Source organism: Rousettus aegyptiacus, unplaced genomic scaffold (assembly GCF_014176215.1).
Source record: "Rousettus aegyptiacus isolate mRouAeg1 unplaced genomic scaffold, mRouAeg1.p scaffold_m13_p_12, whole genome shotgun sequence".
NCBI lineage: Eukaryota > Metazoa > Chordata > Mammalia > Chiroptera > Pteropodidae > Rousettus > Rousettus aegyptiacus.
This window is the reverse complement of record NW_023416287.1, coordinates 66,772,759-66,800,007: the sequence shown is the minus strand read 5'-3', so window position 1 is coordinate 66,800,007 and position 27,249 is coordinate 66,772,759. Positions and strand designations below refer to the sequence as shown.

At 35.4% G+C, this 27,249-nt stretch overlaps 1 protein-coding gene and 1 pseudogene across 1 annotated transcript in view; both read left to right on the top strand.

Moving 5' to 3' along the window:
- RPRD1A (regulation of nuclear pre-mRNA domain containing 1A) overlaps window positions 1–25,259 on the top strand; it is a 59,908-nt gene extending 34,649 nt beyond the window's left edge. Inside the window, exon 7 of the mRNA XM_016127297.2 lies at window positions 23,802–25,259. Coding sequence (XP_015982783.1) covers window positions 23,802–23,951 — 150 coding nt within the window. The 3' untranslated portion in view covers window positions 23,952–25,259. The remainder of the gene's footprint in view (window positions 1–23,801) is intronic.
- LOC118610492 lies at window positions 36–154 on the top strand (annotated as a pseudogene).
- Window positions 25,260–27,249: the final 1,990 nt, after the last annotated feature.

Below are 27,249 nucleotides of genomic sequence, written 5' to 3'. Positions count from 1 at the left end.
TTAGGTTGATGATATTTATTACTAGAAAGAGTTTGGTCTATGGCCATGCCACGCTGAACAAGCTCCATCCCGTCTGATCTCTGAAGCTAAGCAGGGTCGAGCCTGGTTAGTACTTGGATGGGAGACCACCTAGGAAGACCAGGTGCTGTAGGGATAAAAAAAATAAAAAAGAATAGGGATTGTAAGCTGACAAGGTCTTTGCAATTTGTGAGGTCAACCAAGGGTTGCCTCACCTTAAAAAAAAAAAAAGTTTAGAGATCATCTAATCTACTTAGTTCTGGAAATTATTCTAGAACATTACCAAAAGATGTTAGGTTAACTAGCTTCTGCTTGATGTTTCTGATGTGAAGGGAGAACACTGCTTTAGAGTAGTCTTTTTCATTTTCTGGACAATTGCTAGAAATTTATTTTTTATACCTTTTTAAGAAATTTTGCACAAGTATTCAAGTATATACTATATATGTGTATTTGTACACATACAGAGACACATGTATGCACTTTCATGCATTGGGGAATATGTGGAAGATATCAAAAATCCAGAATAAAAATAAAATCACAACCCACTATTGATATTGAATATGTATAATTTAGAATAATAGCCCTCTTATTTATTTTTTAAATGATTATCATTATTTCTGCATTTATCATTAAAAATTTTATTTGAAAAGTTATTCCAGTCAACTACATCAAAATAAAGAACAAAGGTGTATACAGGTCACAAAAGTAGTAAAAGGCCTCGCATGTCTGAGAGTAGCTGTCATTTCTGCTCACTCATGAACAGTAGCTTGGCTAAATAATGAATTCTTGGGTCACTTTTTTCTCTTGGTGTAGTTACTGTATTTTTTTCCCCTTTCCTATACATTTAACACTTTGGCATATATCTCGATTATCAGTCTTTCATTAATTTTGCTTGATGTTTAATGTACCCTTTTGTTGGGAAGACCTAAATTGCCTTTTATTTTTGTTTCTCAATTTTTTGTAGTTTCTCCTTAAATTTCTATTACATATATATTGACTCTTCTGAATCTACTCCACATTGCTCATCTTTTCTCATCATTTTTTTTTTCATTTCTATCATTTTCCTTTAGTATTTCCCATGGTTTTTTGTTGTTGCTGTTGTTTTCTGTTGTGCTTACAGCCTATTTGTCTAATGCTGGGAGTGGGAATTGTTTTGTCAGAATTTTTATGGATCTCTATTGAAAAAGGGACTTATAGCTTTTACTTGGCTATTTCACAAACTCTACAGCTCTGGCATAAGTCAGAAGAGAATCAGAATCAGAGGATTTATTAGTGCTAGAGTTTTGTAAGTTTGCCAAGTCAGCCCAGACCTGATTGAAACTTGCTTCTAGTTTGCCAGCATACCAGCACCACCATCTAGTACCCCTTTTGTTATCGTGGTCCCTGGATCTTCTGTGCTGCTGAGGGTCCAGCAGGTACAGTTTGCCTTGTTAAAGTGACTTATTATAGGAGAATCAGCAGTATAAATGTCCATAACAACTGTAAAATAATCATGCCTCTGAAGCTTGGCGAAGTCTACAGGGGTATTTGGGCCTATTTAATGCAAATATAAAATACTGTTTAATTAGCTACTGTCTACTTTTTATGTATTTCTTTGTTGAAAAGCTACTTATATTTTTTTTATTGCTGGCAATGACTGCTTAAAGCATTTTTTGCTCCCTTTTACTCTTCCTAATCAATGTGTTTAGAAATTGTGCAAGTAAATATTCGAAAGTATATGTTAGATGAAAGTATGGGCTCTGAGAAAGAAGCTAAGGATCAATTCAGTGAGAAAAGTAAAATATATAATGAGTCTACATTTTTTATTCTTTAATACAGAGTACATCTTTTTGACAATGTTGTATTGGCTTTTTTTTTTTTCTTTTGCTAATTTTGGGACTACAGATCTCTCTCTTTTTTTTTTTTTAACATCATCCATACTTAATCTTGGATTTGTTCATCATATTCTCATGTAATTAATAATGTTAATTATGCATCTTTATTATCTTAGTTTTTCAGCCTGTAGTGTTTTTTACAGACTTGTCATTTCTTGTTTTGGCTCTCGGCTTTGTTTCTTCTGCAAAATTTTTAAGGATATATTCCAAGTTATAAATGAAAATATTTTTATATGTTGAAGATAGAAGGCCCAAAACACTGACCTGTGGTTAGAAATTTTTGTTGGCTGACTTTGGTCTTAGATCAGTGAACACTTTGAGAGGCAGTTTAGCTTTGTGGTAGAGTAGGGACTCTGAAACTAGATTGCCTGAATTAAAATTCTGGCCTCACCACTTAATCAGTGACATTAGGCAAAGCATTTTACCTCTCTGTACCTCAGTTTCCTCGTTTGCGAAATAGGGATAATAATTACACCTGCTTTATATGGTTATTATGAGATTCAAATGAATTAGTGCTTAAAACTGCCCAGCAAGTAAGCACTTCAGAAGTTCCAGCCCCAAACAAAAAAAACTTGGGGGTTTTCTAGCTAGCTTTTATCTGTCTTACCATTTAACCAGTGAATTTATGTCATATATAGGGATACTCTAAAAGAATGTAACATACCTGCAATATTTTAATATCTATAGTTTTCTCAACAAGAAAGTGTTTATATTGTTAGCATCTCAATAATTTGTACCTGGATTCCCAGCTTCGTTAAACAATATGTTAATCACTTTTTGAGATTCTGACTTATCTACATCAGGCATACTTGTCTGTTTATACAATCCTCTTCCTCAAAATTAGGTGCAATATTCTTTGGTGTTCATCCTTTTTGGTAGTTCTTTATGATTTCTTGGAAGTAATTATCTCAGAAATCAAGTTGGTCTAGGTGTTTCCTACCTTTTATTTACTCCAGTGTTCTGGAATGTAATTGATTATGTTAAGAGACGGATTCTATTAAAGTGTGGTGTTCACACTATTTTTTTGCCTGACTTAGATTTTCACTCTATTCTGTAGAAAAAAACAAAAGCAGGGTAGGTCCTGACCTTAGATCTTTTCTCAGCCTTAAACATTCTGCTCTCGACTTCCGTTTTAAGATATTAGACTGAGTGGCCACTTTTCTCTCCTTTTAGAACTTACAGAAAATATAATATATATTAAGATATAATAAATATATAAAACCTAGTTTAGTCTATATCATATTGATGTAATAAAGACATATAAATGTACATATTTATTACATAAATTCAATATATAAAGGTAGATATAATGAAGATAGGGGTATAAATAGAGAGTGGGATGAAATGGGGAGAGATGAAATAAAAGGATAGATGAAATGGAGTGGGTGAGGTGAAATGTAGAGAGATAACAGCTGCACTGTTAAATAGGTGACTAGTCATATGTGCTATTGAATTAATACAATTTATAATTTAAATTTTCAGCACTAGCCATCTTTCAAATGCTCAATAGCCACATGTCTTGGCAACAGATAGAGAACATTACCATTGTCACAAAGTTCTTTTCATAATGATTGATAAAGATTGTTTAAAAGATAGGTATATAAAAATGGAAAAGTAAATATATAGAAAATGAAGAAATTATATTTACTATAAATGATATATGTAATACCTCTGCCTAATAAGGGAAAGAATGCTATGAGTGCCCCCTAAATGGCTATATTCTTAGTGGATTACTGACAAATCTACATGTACCCTCCTAAAGGTGGGAGCGTTCACGCAAATGCTCTAGGTCCAGAAGTGGAACACTTGGAACCAGGAGGCTGGAACAACACATACTGACTAAGGGTGCTACAGGAAACAGGAGGGTCAACTCCTGTGCATCCCTCCCTGTTGAGCCAGGTAGCAGTGGTGAGGGGTCTGTGACTGTATGGAAGCTTGGAGCAGAGGGAACGGCAGTGTCCCCTCCAGGCCCAGGAGTAGAGGATCATCTTATCTGGAAAACTAAGTGCTGGTTTAATCCATGTTGGATCTTGTCCACTTTACTGATAACCCAAGGAGATAATACATATAGTCTGTAGTTATATAAAAATGACATCACTGGAGCCACAAAGCATTTTGAAAAGATAATACAGCAGACTCAGAGGGAAGAACTTTTTTCTAGAAAATAGTTAATAGAAAACCAACACAGTAATATAAACTACTGAAAATGCCTAAACACCTGGAGATCCTGCCCCAGCCCTAATGAGTATCTATCTATCAGAAAACAGAGTGTCCTTACATCCACCTTTTGAAAAGCTCTCTACTTTTTAATTCCAATTGACAAAGGTATATGTGGGAATTCCAGGCAAGTAAGCAAGGAAACAGAAGCAATGGCATCCAAGCCAAAATGGCTATGAAGTAAGAGCAGATGAGAGTGGAACAAGTGAGAGAGACTGAGGTTTTGGAAAGCCGAAAGTGCCGGAGAAGTTCAAACTTAATGTCACAAGTCAGTGCTCCTCCATCTTTGTACATAATTTATTTCTAAAAATGAATAAAACTACTAAATTTTAGTAGTGAAGTCATATATGGGACAATTTTCCTCAGAGAGATTTTTTTTTTAATTCCAAACTTCTTACTATAGTTTTTGATAGTTTTTAAGCCCCTTTGTATTATTCGAGATGTGAAAATAGCAAGGGCACAGATTAATTATTAAATATAAATGCAATTTCAAACTCATTTTCTTGGCTAAATAGGAATAACAGTCAAATTCTTCAGGTTGAGAATGATTTAGTTTTTAGTGGATCGAACTGGAGATTGCAATGCTGATTTTGATGGCATTCCAATAATTTTTCCTTTAATCTTCTAAGCAAAAGATGTGTAACAATTTTCCATGTTCTGTTGCTATTTCATGAAATGTACAGAAGCAATATCCTAATCTTTTGTCCCATGAAATATTCTTTGCATTTGGATCACTGGAATTTTTTTATACTAAATTCCCAATTTAGAATTATGATTTTCTGTTCTTATTCTTCTTAGTATGGGAGCATCTCAGTAGACCTAAATATTTGCCATTTTTTGTATGTCTGATTTCTGTCTGTGTCTATTATCACAAGTATCAGCACCCATATAGCTCCAGACAGCTGTACAAAATTGAAACACTCACTGTAGCATCATTATGGGGTAGCTTTAACCTGTTTGCTAACTAATGTGTGAAAGCCTGGATTTGGTGTCCAAAAAGCTGTTTAGGATTATATATTATGTATATACATAGTGCCTATTAGGTGTATTGATATGCAGTGTATATACATTTCACACAGTGAACTTTGTGTGAAAGTTGGAGACTCCTGTAGATAAGGCAGAACAAAATTTCACAGTATGGTTGTAAATGGTGGCGTTAAGAGTTTCCTTTGACAGTAGAACACAGCATGAAGCCAGGGAACAAAAAGAAGAAAAAAGATAAAGGACAGAAGGAAAACTGGGGAAAGCAAAGAAGATAGGAACAAACAGTACAGCTTTCTTCATGCCTACCATATTTAGTGTTGTGTCCCCTTCCAGCAGCTTTTTCCTTAACTAATCACCTAGTCTTGAGTATCATCTTTAGGGAGAAGTAGAACATCTGGATTACTAGTGCTAAGTGAGGTAGATTGAGTTCTAGATGTGAACTTGAGCTCTCCTGTTAGATTTCTTTCTACCTGCTATCTCATTGCCCCTTTCTGACTAATCAATGAGCACTGTATCCCTCCATTTGAGCTTCTACACTTGTAGTGAAAAAAAAAGTTAATCAAAAAACCTGCTCTCGAAGCCTCTAATAGCTTATTAGATTTTAGATTCTCCATTCTTCAGTCTCTTGAATGAAATCTCCCAATACTACATGTAGGAACGTTTTCATACATTATGTGCGTGAAAATGTACCAGTGTCTTTATACCTAACCTGAAACCCTGCTGTTGCACTTGAATACCATTGTAGGGGAGATAATTAAATTTTTATCATTAAGAAACAACTAATAGCATTTATTCTGTGCCAAGGTACTAAGTACTAATCCTGTTTTGAATGAGAACACTGAGGCACAGAAATATTACTACATTGAAAAAATTTGAAAAATAAATTAAAATGAATACATTAAAATCACTTTGCTCTTGATAACATTTTGATATTTCCTTTAGTCTTATAAAGTAGATTCAAAACATAAAAATAGTTAATTTTTTAAAAAAACTGATATAGCCAGTTTTAACTCTTACCTCTTACTTGAACCTCTGTCTTAGCCTTCAGTGAATACGAGGTATGAATTAGAATAATGAGCAGAGAAGTTGGAGTTGTGGGTTCTAGAACTTACTGTACGAACTTGAAGAAATTGTTTAGTATCATGTCCATTTTTTCATTTTCAAAATATATACATCAAACCTAATTATAATACCTATTCGAGCTCCAAAATTCAGTGCTTTTGACTTTTTCATTATTTCTTAGTTGGGAACTTCTGAGTACTTTTGTTTAATTCAACTTACAAAATCGACATTCAGAGTTTAAAATTTTCTTTTATTAACTTTTTTCCATGAAACTTTACCATCATAAAAACAATACATGTTTGTTGTAGAAAATGTTTGTGAAAGTAATTTTTTAACATAGTTGGTCAGCATATATTGTATCTTTGTTTCCTTCATTTTAAACAGGAGTGGAACTTTTTTTTAAAAATGAGGTCCATTTGTCTACATCAGGATAAATAAGTTATACTTCTTGGACCTACTGAAGGAAATAAGTTTATTTGACCATTTGTGGGTGGATGTTTACTATTAGAATATTGGAAGTTATTTAATAAAAGTACTCATTACCTCCGTAAGGCCAGTTCTTTTAGTACACCATTGTAATTGGAGGCATGGTATTAAGTCGATCATTTTTATATCTTCGCACGTATCAGTTCTGTTCAAGCAAAATGTAAACCTCTTATGTAGTTAAATAAAATTTTAAGAAGAACCTTTTATATCATTTAGACTAACATAATCTCATAGAATTCTGTGTAAAGCATCTCCCAAACCTTGTTATGTTTAGATGAGGTTATAGAGAAAATCACTGCTTCAGAGCAAAGCCTGGCCCATTCTTGGAAAATTCCTAAGAGCCAATCATCTTATTCCAATATAAATTCTTGGGAGGTTTTTAGAATGAATAAATTGTTAATACATTTTAAAGTTGAGATAATTTACATAAAATGCACAAATAAGCAGGCAGTTCATCAGTAAACTTGATAAATTTTGATAACTATGTTTTGTATTCTAATTCCTAATGAGATTTTAATTACCTTTTGACTGTTTAGCTAAATGTTAATATGATTTTTTGAAGTGTGAATGTGTTCGTGAAGCATCAGGAAGAAAGATTATTGAATATGAGAAGAACATGAGCATTCTTAACCTTTGAGTTGCCAATAGCTTTGAAAAATGCACACATGCAGAGTCAGACGGGCCCAGAGATGCTTCTAGAAGTGACATCATGATGGTTGCCCAAGGAGAACCCTAGCTTCGGTTCAATCTTGTATTGGTTGGTGGTGATGGGCCTGGAAAAACTACATTTGTGAAGTATCATCTGACTGGTGAATTTGAGATGTAGCTGCCTTGGGTGTCGAGGTCCACCCCCTTGTGTGCCACACCAACAGAGAACCTAGCAAGTTTGATTTATGGGACACAGCTGGTGAGGAGAAATTTTGTGGACTGGGAGATGGCTATTACATCCAGGCCCAGTGTGCCATTATAATGTTTCATGTAACTTCGAGTTATTTATAAGAATTTGCCCGACAGGCATAGAAATCTGGTACTAATATGTGAAAACATTCCCATCGTGTTGTGTGATGACAAAGTGGATATCAAGGACAGGAAAGTTAAGGCAAATCAGTTGTTTTCCACCAAAAGAATCCAGTGCTATGACATTTCTGCTAAAAGTAACTACAACTTTGAAAAACCCTTCTGGCTTGCTAAAAAACTAATCAGAAACCCTGATGTGGAGTTTGTTGTCATGCCTGCCCTTGTCCCACCAGAGGTTGTCATGGACTCAGCTTTGACAGCACAGTAGGAGCAAGATCTAGAGGTTGCTCAGACAACTGCTTTGCCAGGTAAGGATGATGACCTGTGAGAAAGTGAAGCTGGAGCCCAGAGTCAGAAGTCTAGTTTTGTCGACAGCTGTCCTGTGATGCCAGTGGTACAGCATGTTTGCCACTTTATTATATAGCTAAGCAGAACATATAATTTTGGGGATGCTGAAGGAGATGAATGGGCTTCAGAGTGATTGTGGCAGTTTAGTAAATACCTTCATCTTTTGGACCCGTATATTTAGCTGTTTTGGAACGCACTTTCCTCATTGAATTTCAAATATAAGACTGCTACAGTCACATCACAATATTCAGTGGTGAAACCTTATTTGTTACTGTCATTCCCGTCATTAAGAATCAGAATAAAGTATTTCAGATATTTTTAAAAAGAAAAAACATGCACATATGCACAGAAATTTTCTTTCCACTTAAGTTGAATTAGAGCTTCCTCTGACACCCATGGCTCACAGTTTAATGACCATTAATCCATAACCAGTGCAAATTGAATGGGATCATTGTGAAAATTCCATTGCTTTCATTATCCCCCTTTCACTGCTTAAAAATGTCCACTGTCAATTCCCATATTTGATTCCCCTAAACTAACTGCATCAGTGTGATCAGGACCTGGCTTGGCATCACTTTATGGGAGAAAGCACTGATCATGAGAATATTAGCACGTTGACATAGCTAGTATAAACAATGTTAAACTACACTAAGTGTTCAGAAGATGGAAAGTAAATTGTTTCATTGGGCGCTGGATTTCTGTATTTAATTCTGGATTCCACATTAGTAAAAGGAATTAACTTAGCACAGTGTATCACAGGGGCCAGAATGTCAAAGAAATGGAAACAAAAACTTTGGAAAACAGTTGAAGGAAATGGAGATCTCAGAGACCAAACTTGGCATAAGGTATATGCTGTCTGTCTTCAGATGCTTTGAAAGCTATCAGAAGAGTTAGATGAACATGAGGGTAGAACCAGGACCAGCGGATGTATTACATGTGATAAACGAGAATGTTCTGCCAGTTAGAACTGCGGAATGTGAAAAAAACTTTTTTAATAATGAATTTCAGCCTCTGCCATTTACAGCAAACCTTAAACACAGCCCAACTCCTGGCTAGATTAATGTAAAACCTCACAATCAAAACCTATTTACCTCTGCTGCTATTGCCCGATAATCATTTTCAGCTTTTCAAAAAATTACAAGGCATGCCAAAAGACAAGAAACAATCTTGTATGATACAAACTTTGAAATTAATTAGACCAGGAATCTAATCAATACGTTGCAACGCTAATAGCAAAGTAGACACCATGCAAAAACATTTAAGTAGAAAGGTGGAAATGGTTAATAATAATTAACATCAAATGATAGAACGAAAACACCTGACAAATGAAGAGTGCTTTTGATGGTACCCTCAGTAGACTGGACACTGCTGAGGAAAGTCAGTGAGCTTGATGAAAGGTCAATGGAAACTTCCCAAACAAATGCGAAAAGAACAAAGAAAACCCAGAACATTCAAGAACTGTGGAACAATGTAGAAAGGTGTTGTACACATGTACATGAAGTAACAGAAGAAGAATGAATGAAACAGAAGAAATATTTGAATAATAGCCAGACATTTCCAAAATTAGTGACAGGCATCAAACCACCAATCAGGAAATTCAGAAAACAAATGCCAAGCAGGATACTAGAAAATCTACAGTCTAAGGCATATCATATTATAAACTGCAGAAAAGCAAAGAAAACCTTATAAGAAGATGGAAAAAGTCTTATGTATAAGAATTACAGTGTACTTCTAAGCAAAATCATGAGCAAGAAGGGTTTAAGCTATAAAGCACTGAAAGAAAACCACTAAACTAGGAAGTCTGTATCCAGTGAAACTATTCTTCAAAAGTGAAGTAATGAGTTTGCTGCTGTTGGAGGTAGTCAATAAGAGGTTGAAAGACAAGGACAAGAATATTGGTCTCATGTTTGCCTATTTTATACATAAACTATTAGCTCTGGGAGATGGCAGTATGTATTCGGCAAAAATGTATTTAAGTGATTTTGAGAAATGTTAAACCAGATTCCACTGTTGGAGCTTCCCTCTGGACCTGAGCATATTGAGGATTGGAGCAGAGATGTAGCAAAGAAACTTTTATTTTTGCTCTGAACAGCCCAGAATCTCGGGCAGATCTGTTAAAACCTTATGGAATATAGTCCATGGGATATCATTCGGGAAGCACCAGACTAGTTGACCTTTATGAACCTTGGATAGTGTAATTCTTTGGTAACTGGATAGCGTATGCTAAGGGAGTGAGGCTAAAAGGTCACACAAATGATGAAAATAACAAGGATAGCATGATTTTAAGTCTACTTTCTCTTTTAAGTATCAGTAAAACAAAAACTAATTTGTTATAGCTCATTTTCTTAATTTTCTTATGCCCACTTGATTTTGAAGTTGCTTAATAAACAGATATAGCCTAAGTTATATGCTGTCTACGAACTTCTGGCTTTCCCTCCTTTCCCCAAAGTCTAACCATAATTATATCAGTAGGTTTAGCTTTCCTGTTTTATTTCCTGACTGGACTAGCCCCTTACCTTTTCTTGTTTCTTTCCCCTTGTGTCTTCTCAGTGTTGATGCTGTTACTATTGTTGGTCCCTCTTTTGTTTAAAAAAAAAATCTAATAGTCTCTAAGCACATACTATATTGTTCATGAGAAAATGACTAGAACTATCTACTGTTGGTAATTCCAGAGACATTTTAATGACCGAATTAGACTACTTAATACAAGTCACAGTTTTTAACTTGTTGAATGAACTTCAGGGCCATGACTGCTAGTCCTGTCATTGTGATGATCCTATATTTGTTGCAAGATAGCTTTCAGTTGTACCCCAATTATTATTCCCAATAATACTAAAATATGAAAGGCAGGATTGCATAACCATCAAGGGGATTGTGAAGCCAGACTGTATAAGTTTGAACCTTCTTGGCCCCTACCTGTTGACTTTGGAGAAAGTTTTTTGGTTAATTGTGTTTTAGTTTCATTATCTGTGACCCATGGATAATAGTAGTTTCTACCTATGAAGATTAAATGCATCACTTCGAACAATAGCATATAGTAAGCACTTCAAAATTTTGGTTAGGGTCACATACATTAGATGAAATGTAAAAATATATAAAGCTTATTTATAACAGCATCTACCCTCATTACAATTTAACATTGTTAATTTTTAAACCCTGTCAGTAGCCAGATAGGCACTGGATTCCTTGCAGAAAACTTAGTCCCTAGGAAAATGTCTTTTGTCCACTTGTTAATCTAGAAGACTAATGAATTTTTTTGCAGTAGAATTATAACTAACAAGTGGGTATTATTTATTTCAGTGATGTTTTAAAAGTAAAGTCTGCTTTTAGAATACTTATTTAAGAGAATGATAGTAAAGAACTAAAAGATGGAAGATGGTATGTTAGATGACATTGAGTTACACTAAAGTATTGCTCACTAAAAGGTAATTCTCTAGACAGTCAAGGAGATATGACTCCATCAGAGGGATGTAGAATAATGTGAAGAAAAAAAGGATATGATAGTTGGGTTTTACATTTTTAAAAATTATCAATTGCAGGATAAAATTCCAAGCTAAGTTTGGGTATTTGTTTTCTAGAAGAGAAATTAGGGCAAGCCACCAAGATCTTTACCTGCTTTGCTTTCAGTCCACTGGAGATGGCAGCAGACTTGACTGATTTCCAGTCTTGGCCTTGTTTTTAAAAAACAAAAAAACAAAAAACTTGATGGCTACTTCAATTAACTTTTCCTATCTAACCTAGCAAAGAGCCCCATCCCAGGGTAAGCAAAAGGAAGTAAATTATGGTGGGTCCTGAAGAATGATAAAGCTTCTTAATAGTTATATTGAAGACAGTTATTTAAGAAAGACTTTTATGTTAACCTTTGAGAGAGGCAAAGGACATAATAAAATACATGTCAAAGAACAAAATCATTTAGGGGTCTGCAGGAGAACAAATGAACCAGGATTGTAAAGATTGCTGTCAACCTAAGGGGTTCTATAATGTGTTCTGAAGATAGTATTTTGAGTGAAGATTACGAGCTTTACCTTCAACATTAATTTGTTCTTTTATGGCCCAAGAACCCACTTAATCTTAATTCTCAAATATTTAGTTACAATGAAGACTGATGAAAATGATAAAATATATTTTAAGTAGCAGAACAATCAGATTTCAGACTAAGGATACATGTATTGACAACACAGAAATTGCTTAGATGCTTGCACAGATTCACCTTTAGAAATACTATGGAAATAAGATGTCATATGGAAATATTACACTGTCTCCATCTTTAAAAAATACTCTTGGGCGGGAAGTCTTTAACCATTATGAACAACACAGGTTTGAGCTGTGTGGGTCCACTTACACGGTTTTTTCAGTAAAGGTACAGTTGGCCCTCTGTATCCCCAGGTTTTGCATCCTTGAATTCAACCAAAATGGATCGAAAACTATTATCAGTCCGTGGTTGGGAATCTGAAGATGTGGAAGGCTGATTGTATGCATTTTTCTATGCCTTTTTTTATAAGGGACTTGAGCATCCTTGGATTCTGGTATTCATGGGTGGTGGGGTATCCTGGAACCAATCCCCTGGGTACTGAGGGACGACTGTAAAAGTTTTTAGGAAATCAGAAGTTATACGTGGATTATTTACTGCATTAGGGTCAGCACCCCAACCCCTTTGTTGTTTATGGGTCAGCTGTATATTTTTTTAACTGGGTGTTGTCCAGCTCAATCATATTGTTATACCCGAAAGGACCCTAAAGATTGATTTTAGGGATGCAAAGAAGGAATGGCTTATCTAACTAAGTCTTGTTAAAGCATTTTGAAAACGACTATGCTCAAACTTGCTCCTACAAAGGATGCATTGCTTGCTCACTGGAAACATAATTGGGCTTCATGGCTGATGCATTCCTCTTTCTGCTATAGTAGCTGTTTCTCAGGAAGTGGTTAGGAAGCAAGTGGCTGTAATGTGGAGGCATGATGCTTGCAAATTGTGACCACAGTCTTTAATAGCTACTAACGGTCCCATGTAAATGCAGTTGAAATTCTGTCATGTCTATTTTTAAAGTCAAAGTCATTGTATGAAAGAGGAAAGCAGAATTATTAACATCTGCAAGAAAAAAGGTAGCCATATAAATATTCAGAAACAGTTAAGGCATTAATTCAGAAAATCTGGAATTTTAAAACAACTATATGGGTCAGCCCTAAAATGAATAAGAACTCCAAATTTCAAGAAATTTATCCTCTTAGCTGTTCCTAACTGTAAAATGGTTCTCATACTAGACCAGAATGATAACCATAATTATATAGCACTTCATAATATGAAAACTTCCACATTAACTTAAGACTCAAAGTCCTATAAAAGATGCCCCTGTTTTGTAAGGGAAGCAACTGAGGCTTAGGTAATATTAGTTCTTGCCTGAGATCACATAAGTAGTAAATTGAGGAGGCATTACTTGTATCCAGATCTTATGAGTTTATGGCCAAAGTATTGACTGGAGATCTGTTCATACCCATTATTTTGTAAGGAATATAGATACACACAATGTGTGTTTCTTCCTAATTATGGATTTGAAGACTAGAAATTGTGTAGTAGTATTTAAGTTTAGAAATAACTTGAATAGTAATATCATTGGAATTAAGTGTGAAGCTAGAGTAGGACAAGTTTCTGTAGCAGTGTTTGATTTTAAGTAGGCCTTGTAAGATGGAGGCCATTTGGGCATGACATACTCAGTATTAGCTGTAAAGAAAAGGTTTTCTAATGGTGATTCAGATTTTAAGATAATTCTAACCCACTTTCAGTGCACACAAGACAGATCACACCTCCAAATTCATTAATACTGGAGTATCATGGCACTTTAAAGGCGGCTCCTGCCCTTGGAGTAGAGGCATGTGTATGTATGTGTGAATAAAACAGTACAGAGAGTTCCAGCTGGGAGCTAGGAGTGAGAACGGCAGGCAGGAACTGGGAAGGTCTTCAGACAAAGTAAAAATTCACCTGGACTGTAACATGTGGGTAAAATTTTGAAGAGTAGAGGAAGCTGAATACAGTGGAAGTGAGCCTCGGTTTGAAGCTGGGACTAAGAAAACTAGTCACACTTGAGGGTTGCAGGCTTTAGGGTGTTGGTGATGACACTGGCAAGTAAAGGGCAAATCAGTAGAGTAGGGACAGAAATATGGGTCTTGTTGAATGAGGGCATAGGGAGGGAAGTAAAGTGACTCATGTAAACAGTTCACAGGGATGAAGTAAAGCCTCGAGTGGTTACCAAAGTGGCAGTCATGCCATAGTGCTGCCTGAGAATGTTTGTTCTAATAGTTATGTCTCTTAATGCGTGAGTCAAATTCAAGGCTAGCACAACACAGCTGTGATTATATGGATGTTATTAGAGTAAAATTCTGTTAAAAGTGAGTTGATTTAAATTAAGATGATTAAGTAAATATTAAATTAAAATGATTAAATAGTAAAGACATGAAGGGTGGAAGTTAGCTATTTGAAGTTTGGAAAATAGTGATTAAAAGTTGAGAGAGGTGGTATGAGGAAGCCTGGGCTTCTGAAAAAGCCTGTATCTTGATCTAGGTGTTGGTTACAAAGATAGATACATACGCACACACACATTGAAATATATACGTAATAGTTATGGACTTGTGTTTCATTTTAAAATGTTTAAATAGCTATTGACTAAACAGAGATGGATAAGATGGAAAGGGGAAGAGAATTTGTAGGGAGAAGAGATGCAAAGTTGGTTCTCTGGTTAATTCATTTTATTTACATCCTTCTCTCCCCCCCAAAAAAAACCAATTTTTTAAAAGGATGTGGCCAGACCATTATATAAAGAAAAGGTCTGTATGCTCTTGCTTATAAACGTTGCATTTAAGAATTGCATGTGTATATATATGTGTGAAAGGGCTTACACCATTCAGATTATTAGAATTTTTTCAATATTTGTTGGCATTTTCATTATTCATCATCTTTTTTAAAAAGTGTATCCTATAGGTGTAGTATATGAATAGTCAATAGGATATTACAGCAGTCCATCACTGAATGGTCAACATATTAATAGTAAAGGTTCAGATGTGGGACAAGTAATTGGGGAAGATTGAATGGAGGGCTTGGGATTTAAGTTGTCACTTCAAAGATGGAATGAATGAAATTGAGGATATTAGACAGGTAAGAGACATAATTTGAACAAAAGATTCTAAAAAGGACTTTGTATTCTTTTGTACTTCAAAAAATTTCGTGCTTAGATTAGGCTTAATACCACAGAATTCTCCTTATTTTTAATAATTTTAATATATTGTTTTAATAACCACATTATTTGGAATCTTAAATTGCAGATAGCTCTGCAGTATTCTTAACAAACCTGCATAAGAATGTGGATAATTTAGCACAAATGATAGTTTACAAAACATCTCAAATAGTTTCTGATAGTGTCATCTTTTTGGATGGTGAATGTTGTATTATTTGACCAACAGTAACTAAAGTCTATTAGTGTATTTATTAATTTTGATGAATAATATTAAGTAAAATGTTATGTGGAATCTGGCATTGGTGAATCTTGAACAGTTTATGCTCAGTTTTCTAAATCTATCATCTATAAAACGGATGTGATACCAATATTGCAGGATTTTTATGAGGATTAAGATAAGAAATGCAAAGTGGCTTGGATAATCTGGGAACATGTTTAATTTGTCCATTGGACTTGTTTAAAAATAAACTTTATTTGAGAACAATTTTAAGTTTACTACAGAAAATCTATGAAGATAGTGCAGAGTTCTCATAAACTCCACATTCAATTTCCCCTATTGTTAATAACATTAGTATAATAGATTTGTTATTGTTTGTGAACCAATATTGATACATTGTTAACTACGTTATATACTTTCTTGATATTCTCTTAATTTTTACCTAATATCATTTACTTTTCCAGGATCTCATCTAAGATATCACATTACATTTATTTGTCATGTCTCCTTAGACTCTCCTTGGCCAGGACATTGTTTTAGACTTTCCTCATGTTTGATGACCTCAGTAGTTTTGGGGAATATTGCTCAGGAATTTGGTAGCATATCCCTTAGTTGGGATTTGTCTGATGTGTTTCTCACAATTAGACTGGAGTTGTGTGTTTTGAGAAGGAAGACCACAGAGGTCAAGTGCCATTTTCATCACATTTTTCAAGGGTACATACTATCTACATGACTTATCAGTACTGGTATGCCCTTGATTACCTGGCTGGGTTAGTGTTTGTTAGGCTTCTCCACTGTACAGTTAGTGTCGTTCCCCAACCCCCCACCACCCCAACCCCCTCCGCCATTTTCACACTCTTTGGAAATAAGTCACCAGGTACAACTCACATGTAAGGAGTGGGAATCCATTAAACCTTTCAAATATGAAAATGCTTTATAAACATTTTTTAAATATCAAATCACAGCCAACTTTTAATCAAATTCTCTTAGAATTTAGAGAGCAGTTATTCTGAGTTGGTTAAGTATGATAACAGTTCTTCAGGTAATGGATTTGAACAGAATTGTTCTCATAGGGTTGGATTAAAATCACAGCACCCAAAGTATCTATTGGGAAAGTTAGTATTTTCCTAGGAAAAAAGTTCACAACTTTCCAAATATATACTTATTACTTTTTCCTGTTTCACTTTTACTACTTTCTTCATTCCTCTTAACACTGGGAACATTTCTACCTTCTGCTCTTAGCCTACTTCTCTTCCTTCCTGTATATGATTCCCAACCAGGGGAGGAGAGGGACATACCATCCTCTCGGTGCACATTAGAATCATGGGATGTGGTGTCATATGATGGATAACTCAGAAAATCAATATATATGTACATTTTTTTTTCTGAAACCACAAAAAAAGCAAAGATCTTGGCTGATGGTGAATGTATGGAAGATAAGAGTAGGGTAAGGGCCAGGCAAACTGGTATAAAATGATGGAAAAACACTACCATCTATACATTCAAACATAAGCCTGATTGGCTCATACACATCTCAAAGTCTTAGACTTTATTTGCTCATGATAAAAATCAAATCTTTATTTCCAGTCCAGAATACTAGAACTACATTTTCAAGTGCTTACTAGTAGAAGTCCCAAGGACAGCTTAACACCATGCTGAAAACAAGTTTATCTTCCCCAAAGTTCTTACCCATCTTTGCTACCTCAGATTATGGCATCTCCATCCAGCTACTCATCCAGTAATAAACCTTACATTTTTCACATCCTTCACCTTACAACAACAACCAGGTCTTGTGGATTATTTTTATTACACATTGTTTTTGTCTTAAATTAAGGTATTACATGCATACAGTGTAGCTTATAAAGCGCATGTTACTTTATGTACAGTGTGGTTTGTGAAGTGCTCTGCCACTGCCTTGGTTCAGGCCCTAGCCCTTTCTTTCCTAGACAGCTACAGTAAATTCCTAGCTGGATTTATTCCTCAGATTAATTCTCATCTATACTATTTCCACTTTTTCCACACTAATTCTCACTACTGAAATGTGACCACATTTTAAGGGAATTAACTTCTTCACTTTGCACCATGCACTATGAATGGCGCATTGCCATGCGTACATTATGCCCTTTATCCTCTATCTGCCCTTTTATCTTACTGTTCCATTGGCCTGTTGTGTTCTCACCTCTCCTCACTTCTGTAAACCTTCCCAGAGCTCCTAAGTGGGGCAGAGCCCTCCTCCCTCCAGTTCTTGTATGTCATAGAAAGCAGTTTTCCTCTAATGGAATACATCGTACTTTATTACAGTATTTGCCCATTAAATTGTATGCTCCTCTAGGTAAGGATTGTGATTAATCTTTGTGTTCCCAATATAGTGACTGGCACATACTATAGCAGATGCTCAAGAAATGTTTGCTGAAGTATGAAGTTATCAAATAACAGTACATTTGCTTGAAAAATGTAAATAATAACACAAGAGCTAGAATCTCAGGTCAGAAGACTGTCAGACTGACATCTAAAACGCTATGTAAATTAGAAAGTACTATGTTACATGCAGGTGATGCATGGAAAGCAGTTTTAAACTGTGTGTTTATTTTCTATGGAATTGCTTTTGACCCTCTTACCCATTACACGTTTGTCACTGGGACTATAATGTTTGCATTAACTGACATCGGCCTTCCTAGGAAGTCAGGCTGGAATTGGGTGGGCAGTATTTAATGTTTTGTGAGCTTGGTTTTTACAGCGCTAGAATGACCAAGCTTACCTTTTCCTTTATTCATATGAGTTGCATTTTAAAAGTGAATTTCTTAGTAAAGTAGCAAACCTTGGGATTTATTTTCTCATTAAAAACAATACACTTGGTAGTACTTACATTCTCAGACTAACTCACAAAGCCTTTTAACAGTTTTATTGAGATAAAATTCATGTACCATGTAACATCCATTTAAAGTATATAGTTTATAGTATATTCATGAGATTTTGCAACCATCATTAAAATCTATAAGTTTAGAATATTTTCATCTTCCCTGGAGGAAACCTTACATATTTGTACTCCACCCCACTCCAAGCCCTAAGCAACTGCACATTTCATTTCTGTCTCTATAAATTTGCCTGTTCTGGACATTTAATATAAATGGAACCATATAGTATATGATCTGTCTGGATTATTTCATTTAGCATAATGTTTTCAGGGCTCTTCCATGTTGTAGATATATCGGTAGAACTTCATTTCTTTTTATGGCCAAATAATATTACATTATAGGGATATACCACATTTTATCGCTCTGTTTCATCAGTTAGTAGGTATTTGGAATTTTTTCTGCTTTTTGATGCTTATCAGTGATGTTGCTGTAAACATCCACATATGAATTTTTCTGTGGACATACATTTTCATTTCTCTTTTGTATATTCCCAGGAGTAGAATTGCTAAGTTAATGGTAACTGTGACATTTTCAGGAACTACCTGTTTCCCACAGTGGCTGCACCTTTTTCATTTCCACCAGCTGTGTATGGAGGTTCCCATTTCTCCACATCCTTATCATCATCTGCCTTTTTGATTGTAGCCATCCCAGTGGGTATGAAACAATATCTCATTGTGATCTTGATTTGCATCAAAAGCCTTGTACTCACAGAATAGCCAGAATACTATACATTTGCAGTGAAAGCAATGTATCAGTTTAGTATTTATTGTTAAGGAAAGGGGCTTAATTTTTAAAGGTTTGGCATTGGGGCATTTTTTCAGTTTAAAATTTTTAAAATCCAGGTTCTTCCACTTAGGGTCTAAAACAATTTTTTAAAAGTTATTTGAGTTAAAACAAAAGTTTTTTGAAAGCTGTTTTTACAAATGCACATTTAGTTAGAAAATAATGAGAAGATTGTGATAGGGATTTATAAAACCTGTAGTATCTTTGCCTGTTGACTGGCATGTCAGGTTAGGCTGCCACACCCCTGACTTTCCTTGATACATGTGCATGGCTGATTTCACACGTGTCACTGATTTCATGTTTGCAGTTTCTTTTTTATGCTCGGTAATATTTTTGGTTTACTGGTAAAACAAAGAGAGACAGTTCGTTTTCTAGTTTTATTGAGGTAAAATTGACAAAGTTGTATATATTTAAAGTGTACAGCGTGACGATTTAACATGTATATTTTATGAAATGATTACCACAATCAGGTTACATCTATCACCTCATATAGAAACCGTGTGTGTGTGTGTTAAGAACACTTAGGTCTATTCTCAACAAATTTCAAGTACACGACAAGTAACTATAGTCACTGTGCTGTATATTAGATCTCCAGAGCTTATTCATCCTATAACTGAATGCTTGTACTCTTTTACCAGCATCTTGCTTTCTCCCCCATGCCTCTGCCACACCAGCCCCTGATAACCACCATTCTACTCTGTTTTTATTAGTTGACCTTTTTTTTAGATTTCACATATTAGTGAGATTATATCGTATTTATCTTTGTCCGGCTAATTTTATTTAGCACATTGTCTTCTGGGTTCATCCATGGTATTGCAAATGGCAGGATTTCCTTCTTTCTCATGGCTGAGTAATACTTTGTTATATGTATATGTGCCACATCTTCTTTATCCATTCATCTGTTAACAGACTTAGGTTGTTACCATATATTAGCTAGTGTGAATAATGCTGCAGTGAACATGAGGGTGCAGGATTTCTTTGAGATACTAATTTTGTTTCTAAAAGGTGCCTTCCAGCTGTCTTATTCCCCATTTCTCTCCTACAAACCAGTTGGCCCACAGTTTAGCCATTATTATAAATCTCCTAATTGCCTTTCACCGTAGCCTCCACTGTTCTTGATAGCACCCTTAGGTGTGAAGTTGTCCCTGCTGTGTTATTGTATATAAAGTCAGTTCCTTTGTAAAGAGGTTAGGATCTGTCTGTTTTACTGCCTGTTTCTTCCCTAAAACAAAATCATTTAGTTGAGCTCTGGGTTTAGGGGCGGGGACAATGGCAGGGCTTTCTTTGAATGCCACCCCTCCTGTAGGAACTGAGCTCCTGGTGAAAAGGAGGGGTGCAGCAGCATTTGTTCCTCCTCTCAGCTTGCTGTTTCTGGTGTGGATCACCTCCTGAGTTGGGGACAAGGGTTATCAGGGCTCCAGTATTCTCTCTCAGCTTGCCACATCCAAGGTAGACCTTCTGTTTCACCAGTGAGGGCTGAGCGGAAGGGAGGCCCCAGGCTCTTAATTACACTGTCCTGAGACTTGGCCTCAGCAACAGGTAGCTGAGAGGTAGGATGAGAAGTACTTGTGTCCTGCTCTTAGGAATATAAAGCCCTTTGGCTGGGAGAGTGATTTCTGTGTTCATGCTGCAGCAGTCTGGAGTCTGCCTTACTGAACTGAGAGTGGGGAGAGGGAGTATCTTGGTTTAGATTCCACAGACTCTTGCCTTTTTTGCTGAATTTTCTTAAATTTTCTTGAATGGATATTTCTTCATATGTTCTTTGCCCTTAGCATCATTTCTAGAGGCTATAAATGATTGTTGTGATTTTTAAAAATAGTTTTCACCAGTTTCATTGGTGAAGTGGGGAGCGAGTCAGTTGAGTTCATCGTGCTGCCATGCCAGAAGTCAGTCTCTAGGTCTAGGAAGTCAGTCTGAAACTTGACATTTCTGACCTTTAATCCCCTCTTTTTTTTGTTGACATATAAAGTAGTCTTAATTCTCCCCCTACATTGTTCCATATTACCCAACTTTATTTTCTTTATTATATTTGTACCTGAAATAATATTTACATGTTTTTTATGGCTCCTTCCCCCTGAAATGTTACCTTCATGAAGACAGGAGACTTCATCTGTTTTGTTTTAACACTATATTTCCAATGCTTAATAAAGATAAACTTGCCATATTCCAAGGACTGCCATCATAACACCTAAGTCTGTGGAGCAGAGAGGGTTGTAATGATTTTTACCTAAAAGTAGTACAGTCATTATCATCCATCAGAATCAAAGTTAATAAACACATCTTATTGTAAGCATCATTGCCATAAGAAACCGACTACCCATGGAATCTTGGAGCCCATTTCTAGACCACCAGCAATGCAATTTATAACTTTAAGGATGATGGCCTGGTTTAATCCAGTTTTGTCTTCAGGCTAACATCAGAAAGTTTTCCACAGCTACTTAAATCTTCTGTCTTTAGGACGAAAGCTTGCTTGTGGCAATAGCAAAAAGCTTTTGACTACAACTTTTTGTTCTTGAGAAAGTATGTTTTCACATGTTTATGAAGGATAATCACTCTTCTAGTAGGGTTATTGAAAGGATTAAAATAAACAGTCATTTTAATGCCTGGCATATAATAGACATTCAATAAATAGCAGCTTTTGTTTATATTTACCAATTTTTTGTTTGCAGTGTATACCAGTTGGCTGATGGCTTTTAATTGCTACATACCATTTGAATTAAAGGATTAAGAGAAATCCTAATAGAAGAACAGCTTATTTGGATGCTAGAAATTAGAAATTAGGGTAGGCAGTAATGACCACTAAAGGCACATATGACATTTCTCAAAATGTCTGGCCTCAAGAGGAATGGAGAGTGATTGCTTTTGAGCATATTTGAATAGCATCTTAATATTTTGTAAGACAGATGGAAATGTGTGTTTGCCCTCATACTAACTATTATGTTCTGAGGAAGAAATGTTTTAAATGTGGAGATGTGTAATGCAGTCCTACTGAGAAGTATGCATCAAGAATTGGAAATACCCTGGTGCCTATCTTTTGTATGCCATTGAGCTACTATGCTGAAACCTACCCAGTGTTCCAGTGTGTATCTCTGGTAAGGGGAAAAGGGAAGAGAAAAGTCATACTTTGAGATTATAGATTCCTATTAAACTTTCTTTTACTCTACCTTGATCTTCATGATAGATTAGAAATGCAAGGATATGTAAGACATGGCAGGAATTGACACCTTGTGCCCCAAAACTATCATTGACTTATCCAGCTTTCAATCTTGCCTGCTTTTTCTGTCAGATCCACATGCTTCAGAATCTTTCTTTCCCTCATTCTCTTCCAGCCGTTGGATTATAGTAATTCTGACAAATCCCTTTCTCCAGATGTAGTTATTCTTTGAAAGAGGAGAGTCAGTTATACAAAGAAACCTCACTAGTTGATTTCATTTTAGGCCGAAAAACTAGTGAAGTGGCTCACAATTCTGACTGTGTTAGCATCATTTTGGGAGCTTTTACAAAATTCGCAAGCTTTGGACCCACTTTTAGAGATTTTCATTTAATTCATATGTAGTGGAGCTAGACTTCTCTTGAAAAATCTGCATTTCTTCAGAACTTTCTGAGGTGATTCTGATGTGCAGTCGGAGTTGAGAAACACTAACAAAGGGCTTTTTGTGGGTAGGTCTGTCCAAAATGAAAAGTTATCACTCACCAGCTCTGTCTTATTCATGAGATCAGCCTTGGTCAGAGGAATGGAAAAGGTTCTAATATTTCTAGAAGGAAGAATACCCATTTTCTAGATTCCCCCTTCATATCCAACCTCCAGTAGGTGATGGGACTATAGAAGGATCTCTCTTCTCGTGTAGGAGTCTAGAAGCTACAGAAAATGGGCCCCTATAAGCTGAACAGGATCTTGATTGGTTTCCAGTCTCTGAATCCCTGGGCTACTGTTTCTAGGGTTCCTAACCTTTTTTTGTGCCATTGGAATCCTTTGGTGGGCAAAGTCTTGGACCCATTCTCAAGTTAAATATTTTAAATGTAGATAATAAAATGCATAGCATTACAAAGGAGATAAGTTGCACTGAAGTATAGTTACTGAAATAATAAAATTTGTACAATCATATATGCTTTATGTTGACACATTAAATAGCATTTAGTGGTTGATCTAATGACCATAATTTCAAGTAGCTGTAAATGTAAACAATATTTCAAGATAGCTGTAAAACACAGTAATATAATATTGAAGCAGTGGGTTTCTATTGGAGACAAACTCAAGGTACTGATAATAATACTGTGGTTTATTGCCAACATTCACACTGGAAAACAAAACTTAATTTCAGTTTAGGTTTGTGAAAATAAATATGTAATTTTCCTTACTCAAGCTCAAGGACACCTGACAATCTTATTGCTGAGGTCGAGTATATTAATATGTTATGTAATTCTTTTTACATGTGTGAAATAGCAGCTTAAGATTGTGGTTTTTTATCATCATAATACAGTTTACCTAGTTGTATATTTCCAAAGTCCCTCTTTTCATCCTGAAGTTCACATTGTAATCATTATTTTTTATTATTCAGCATTAACTGAGTGTAGTACCAGATTTTATGCAGAGCATTAGCTAGATAACACTTCTCCGAACTGCCAGAATGCTAATGGAAGTTATTTGATGTTACAGGAATACAAGCGCAAGTTAGCCAGAGTTTCCCTGGTACGCAAAGAACTCAGGTCCCGGATCCAGAGCCTGCCAGACTTATCTCGGTTGCCCAATGTCACCGGCAGCCACATGCACCTGCCCTTTGCAGGGGACATCTACAGCGAAGATTGACAACCAGTCTCTTTCCAGGGCCCAGGACTTTGCAGGAGATGGAGACAGGTTAGGTGGATAGTCCTGTAGCGTTATTTTTGTATATTGTTGAGAGAGTGACATTAACAAACAAAAAAAAGACAAGTAATTTATAAAATTGTTTAAAATGTTGGTTTGTTTACTATTTTATTGGTAAGTTAACATTGACTTAGTTTAAACAAAGTGATCTCTGTGTATTACTAAGCTCACAAATAGTGATTATTTTCAAAAGCTCTTTTGTAAATTTTTTTGATCCAGGGCCTTGTGAGAAATTTCATGTTTCTATTTCTTCATGTATTTTCAAATGTTTTTTTTTTTTTAATTTTCTTTAGTATCTAATCACTGTATAGTATGTAATTCCTAAAGGGTAAGAACTAACCAAGAGTTGATTGAGACTTGATAATGGGATAGTTAGGACTTGATTGTAGAAGGGACTAAATGTTCTAACTTAATCTTAACCCTTCTCCCCAACCAAAATATCAGTTCTGTGCCTCTCAATGCCTTTGATTTCTTATTTCCAAAAGCATTTGACACTAAACATGGATATCATTTTTAGGATCAGATCAGAGGTTAGAGAAGTTTAATGAAAGCACCATAGGGGTTCCATTCCAACTGCCAGTGTAGAATAAGAGGAGTGTTAAATAGGGACCCCATTGATTAAACTGTTTAGAATTATGTGATAAAATTAATATGAAATGCTTTGGAAATGTTATAAATTTTGATACTCTACCAAGAGGACAGCTTTTATTCTGGAACTGATTTCTATTTGTCAAATCAGCCTCCTTTTAACATAATCAGTCTCTTTAACATAAGCCATCTATGGGATTAAAAGAAACAAAATAATGATACTTTATTAGTCCCTTAGTCATTTAACTTTAAAAACAATGGTATTTTTAGCTCTAATATCTCAAGAACAATATTCAGTAATGTTCAGTAAATTAGCCTGGAACATTTTTAATGTTTCCTTAAGGTTTTTGAATGACTGTATATTTGGAAATTGAGGAGTGCTACACTACAGGGTAGATCTAGTAAATATTATATTTGTATATTTAGAATTACCAAAACAAATGTACTTTTACCTTTTATTTCTAACCCTGTGTTAGAGCAGTTGCATGCTCTTCTGCTTTCCTTTAAAATTGCGTTGTTAAGCTGTGGATTTGTACTCAATAATGACTTAGGATAAATATTTTTTTCTTTCATTACTTTACACATTAGACATTTTTCTTTTTGCTGTAAGCAGATTTAAATTAGATAGTCAATAAAACATCTTTAAATCCCTCAAGCCAATTATGTCTCACTAGTCTGAATGGCTTTACTCTTTCTTCCTTAGTAGTAGAGATTATAGTTAAAATGAATTTATATGTGAAGGAGAAAGAAAATATTTATTTTTAATAGCCAATAATTCTGGCAACAGTGCTTTTAACAGTTTGACCTCTCTCCAAAACAGAGCCACAGATAAGTAGCCTCCATCCATTGATGGCTTCTATTCCAAAGTTTTTTAGTCACCTGTTGGGAGTTGGGGCACATTTTCTCACTGAAACAATAATAATTAGGTTCCCTGTGAACACTAGCACAGAATACTCACCTGGGAACCCAATCTACTTAACCATGAATGTAGTTCATGTTGATGGGAATCAGTAGAGTTGACAAATTACTAATAGATCCTGACCAGCATTTGTAACATTGTAACATCAGTCTAACTAAAGAAATGGTGTGCAGCAGCCAGATTCACACATTGAGTTGTCTGTCTGATATACCTCTGTCCCTCGGTGTAGGATATGGAAGAAAAAGATTTTGCTTGGGGCGTGTGTATATATACCAAATACACACTTATAAAAACCTAGTTATACCTGTTATAAAAGTATACTACATAAGTTAGTATCGTAAGTTATTCCCAACATCTTGACCTTATTTATGATCTGCTAAAGTGGTGATTTATCCATTCAAAATATATTTTTTTTCCATTTGAAACTAATTTATAAACTATGATTTCCTGGAAATATTTGAAATCTTTTAGAAGTTCATTGAAATATTTTCACTGTTTAAGACAGACTTCTGACTTAGATACTGATTTTAATGTCAGTATCTGCTCTAAATATTTATTATAAAAATACATTATTTTTTTAAGGAGCTTGATGCAGTTTGTGATAAGTGATAGCGCTCGGCCTGAATCTCACCCTCAATTCCACCCTTTGACCAATCCTCCTTAAATCTTCACTTGTTGGTTAATTCACTAACTGTAAACACAAATGATATGATCTGGCTTAGAAGTTATGTTTTCAGCCTTATAAATAGTTTACATGGTAAGCCTTAGCAGTAAATAGCCTTCTAAAAGGTAGACTACTTCTCAAGATGAGGAGTTAGGTAGGGATACTAAGATAACAAATTCTAAATCATGAGCATTTTTTCCACTGTGTATGTGAGATAAATCATGCATCTTTGAGTGCAGTTTGGCTTGGCCCCTCAAAAGAAAAGCATCTCAGTACACTTGCAGTAGGGGTACTGTGGTTTGAATGGATATCATCACTTTTCTCCACAAACAGTGCAGAGAGCTGTCTGGAGTGGCAATTTGAACAGATTCCCTGGCGTTCCCTCTGCTCCTTCCATCACTACAGTAAGTAAAAGAATCACATGGGGCAACCCGGAGGTCTGAGAAAATCAGCTGTGCTTAGTAGCCAACCTGTCCCTCTAGGAAATCCAATCCAGATGCAGCTACTTTCCTACCTTTTCTCACATGCACTCTGAATTATGGTTTTTCTATAAAAACTTCAAAATCAGGAAAAGCTGGGATGACCTGGTCAGCTTGATTTGCAAAATTAAAAGAACAAAACTTGGTCGTCAGTTGTCACTGTAGATGAGTGACTCATGGATTAGTTATTGAACTGGTTCTGAGAAATCATTAGAATGAAAAAACTTAAAAGTACAAATTCATTGGGAAAGTTAGAATGTCCTTTCTGAATTTTCCATTCTAAAAATTTATATTATTTGAAATAACATAAAACTACTAAATTCCTTTGTACTCTATGAGGAAATAGCTCCTAAAGGTATAGTCTTATTTCATAGTTGTTGCACTATAGGAAAGGTTTTCAAAGTGTAAACCCAGTTCTCTGTGTAGAAAGAGAACATTGAGTTACTTGCTGAATATACTTATATAGAGCATGTGTTGCCATCTGTAAGTCTAGCCATCCACACATGAGTCTGTTCTGAGGTGGCACTAGCACATGGGAAGATGCAGTTTCTTCACCCCTTTTTGTTCGACTGTATCTGATGACAGTATGAG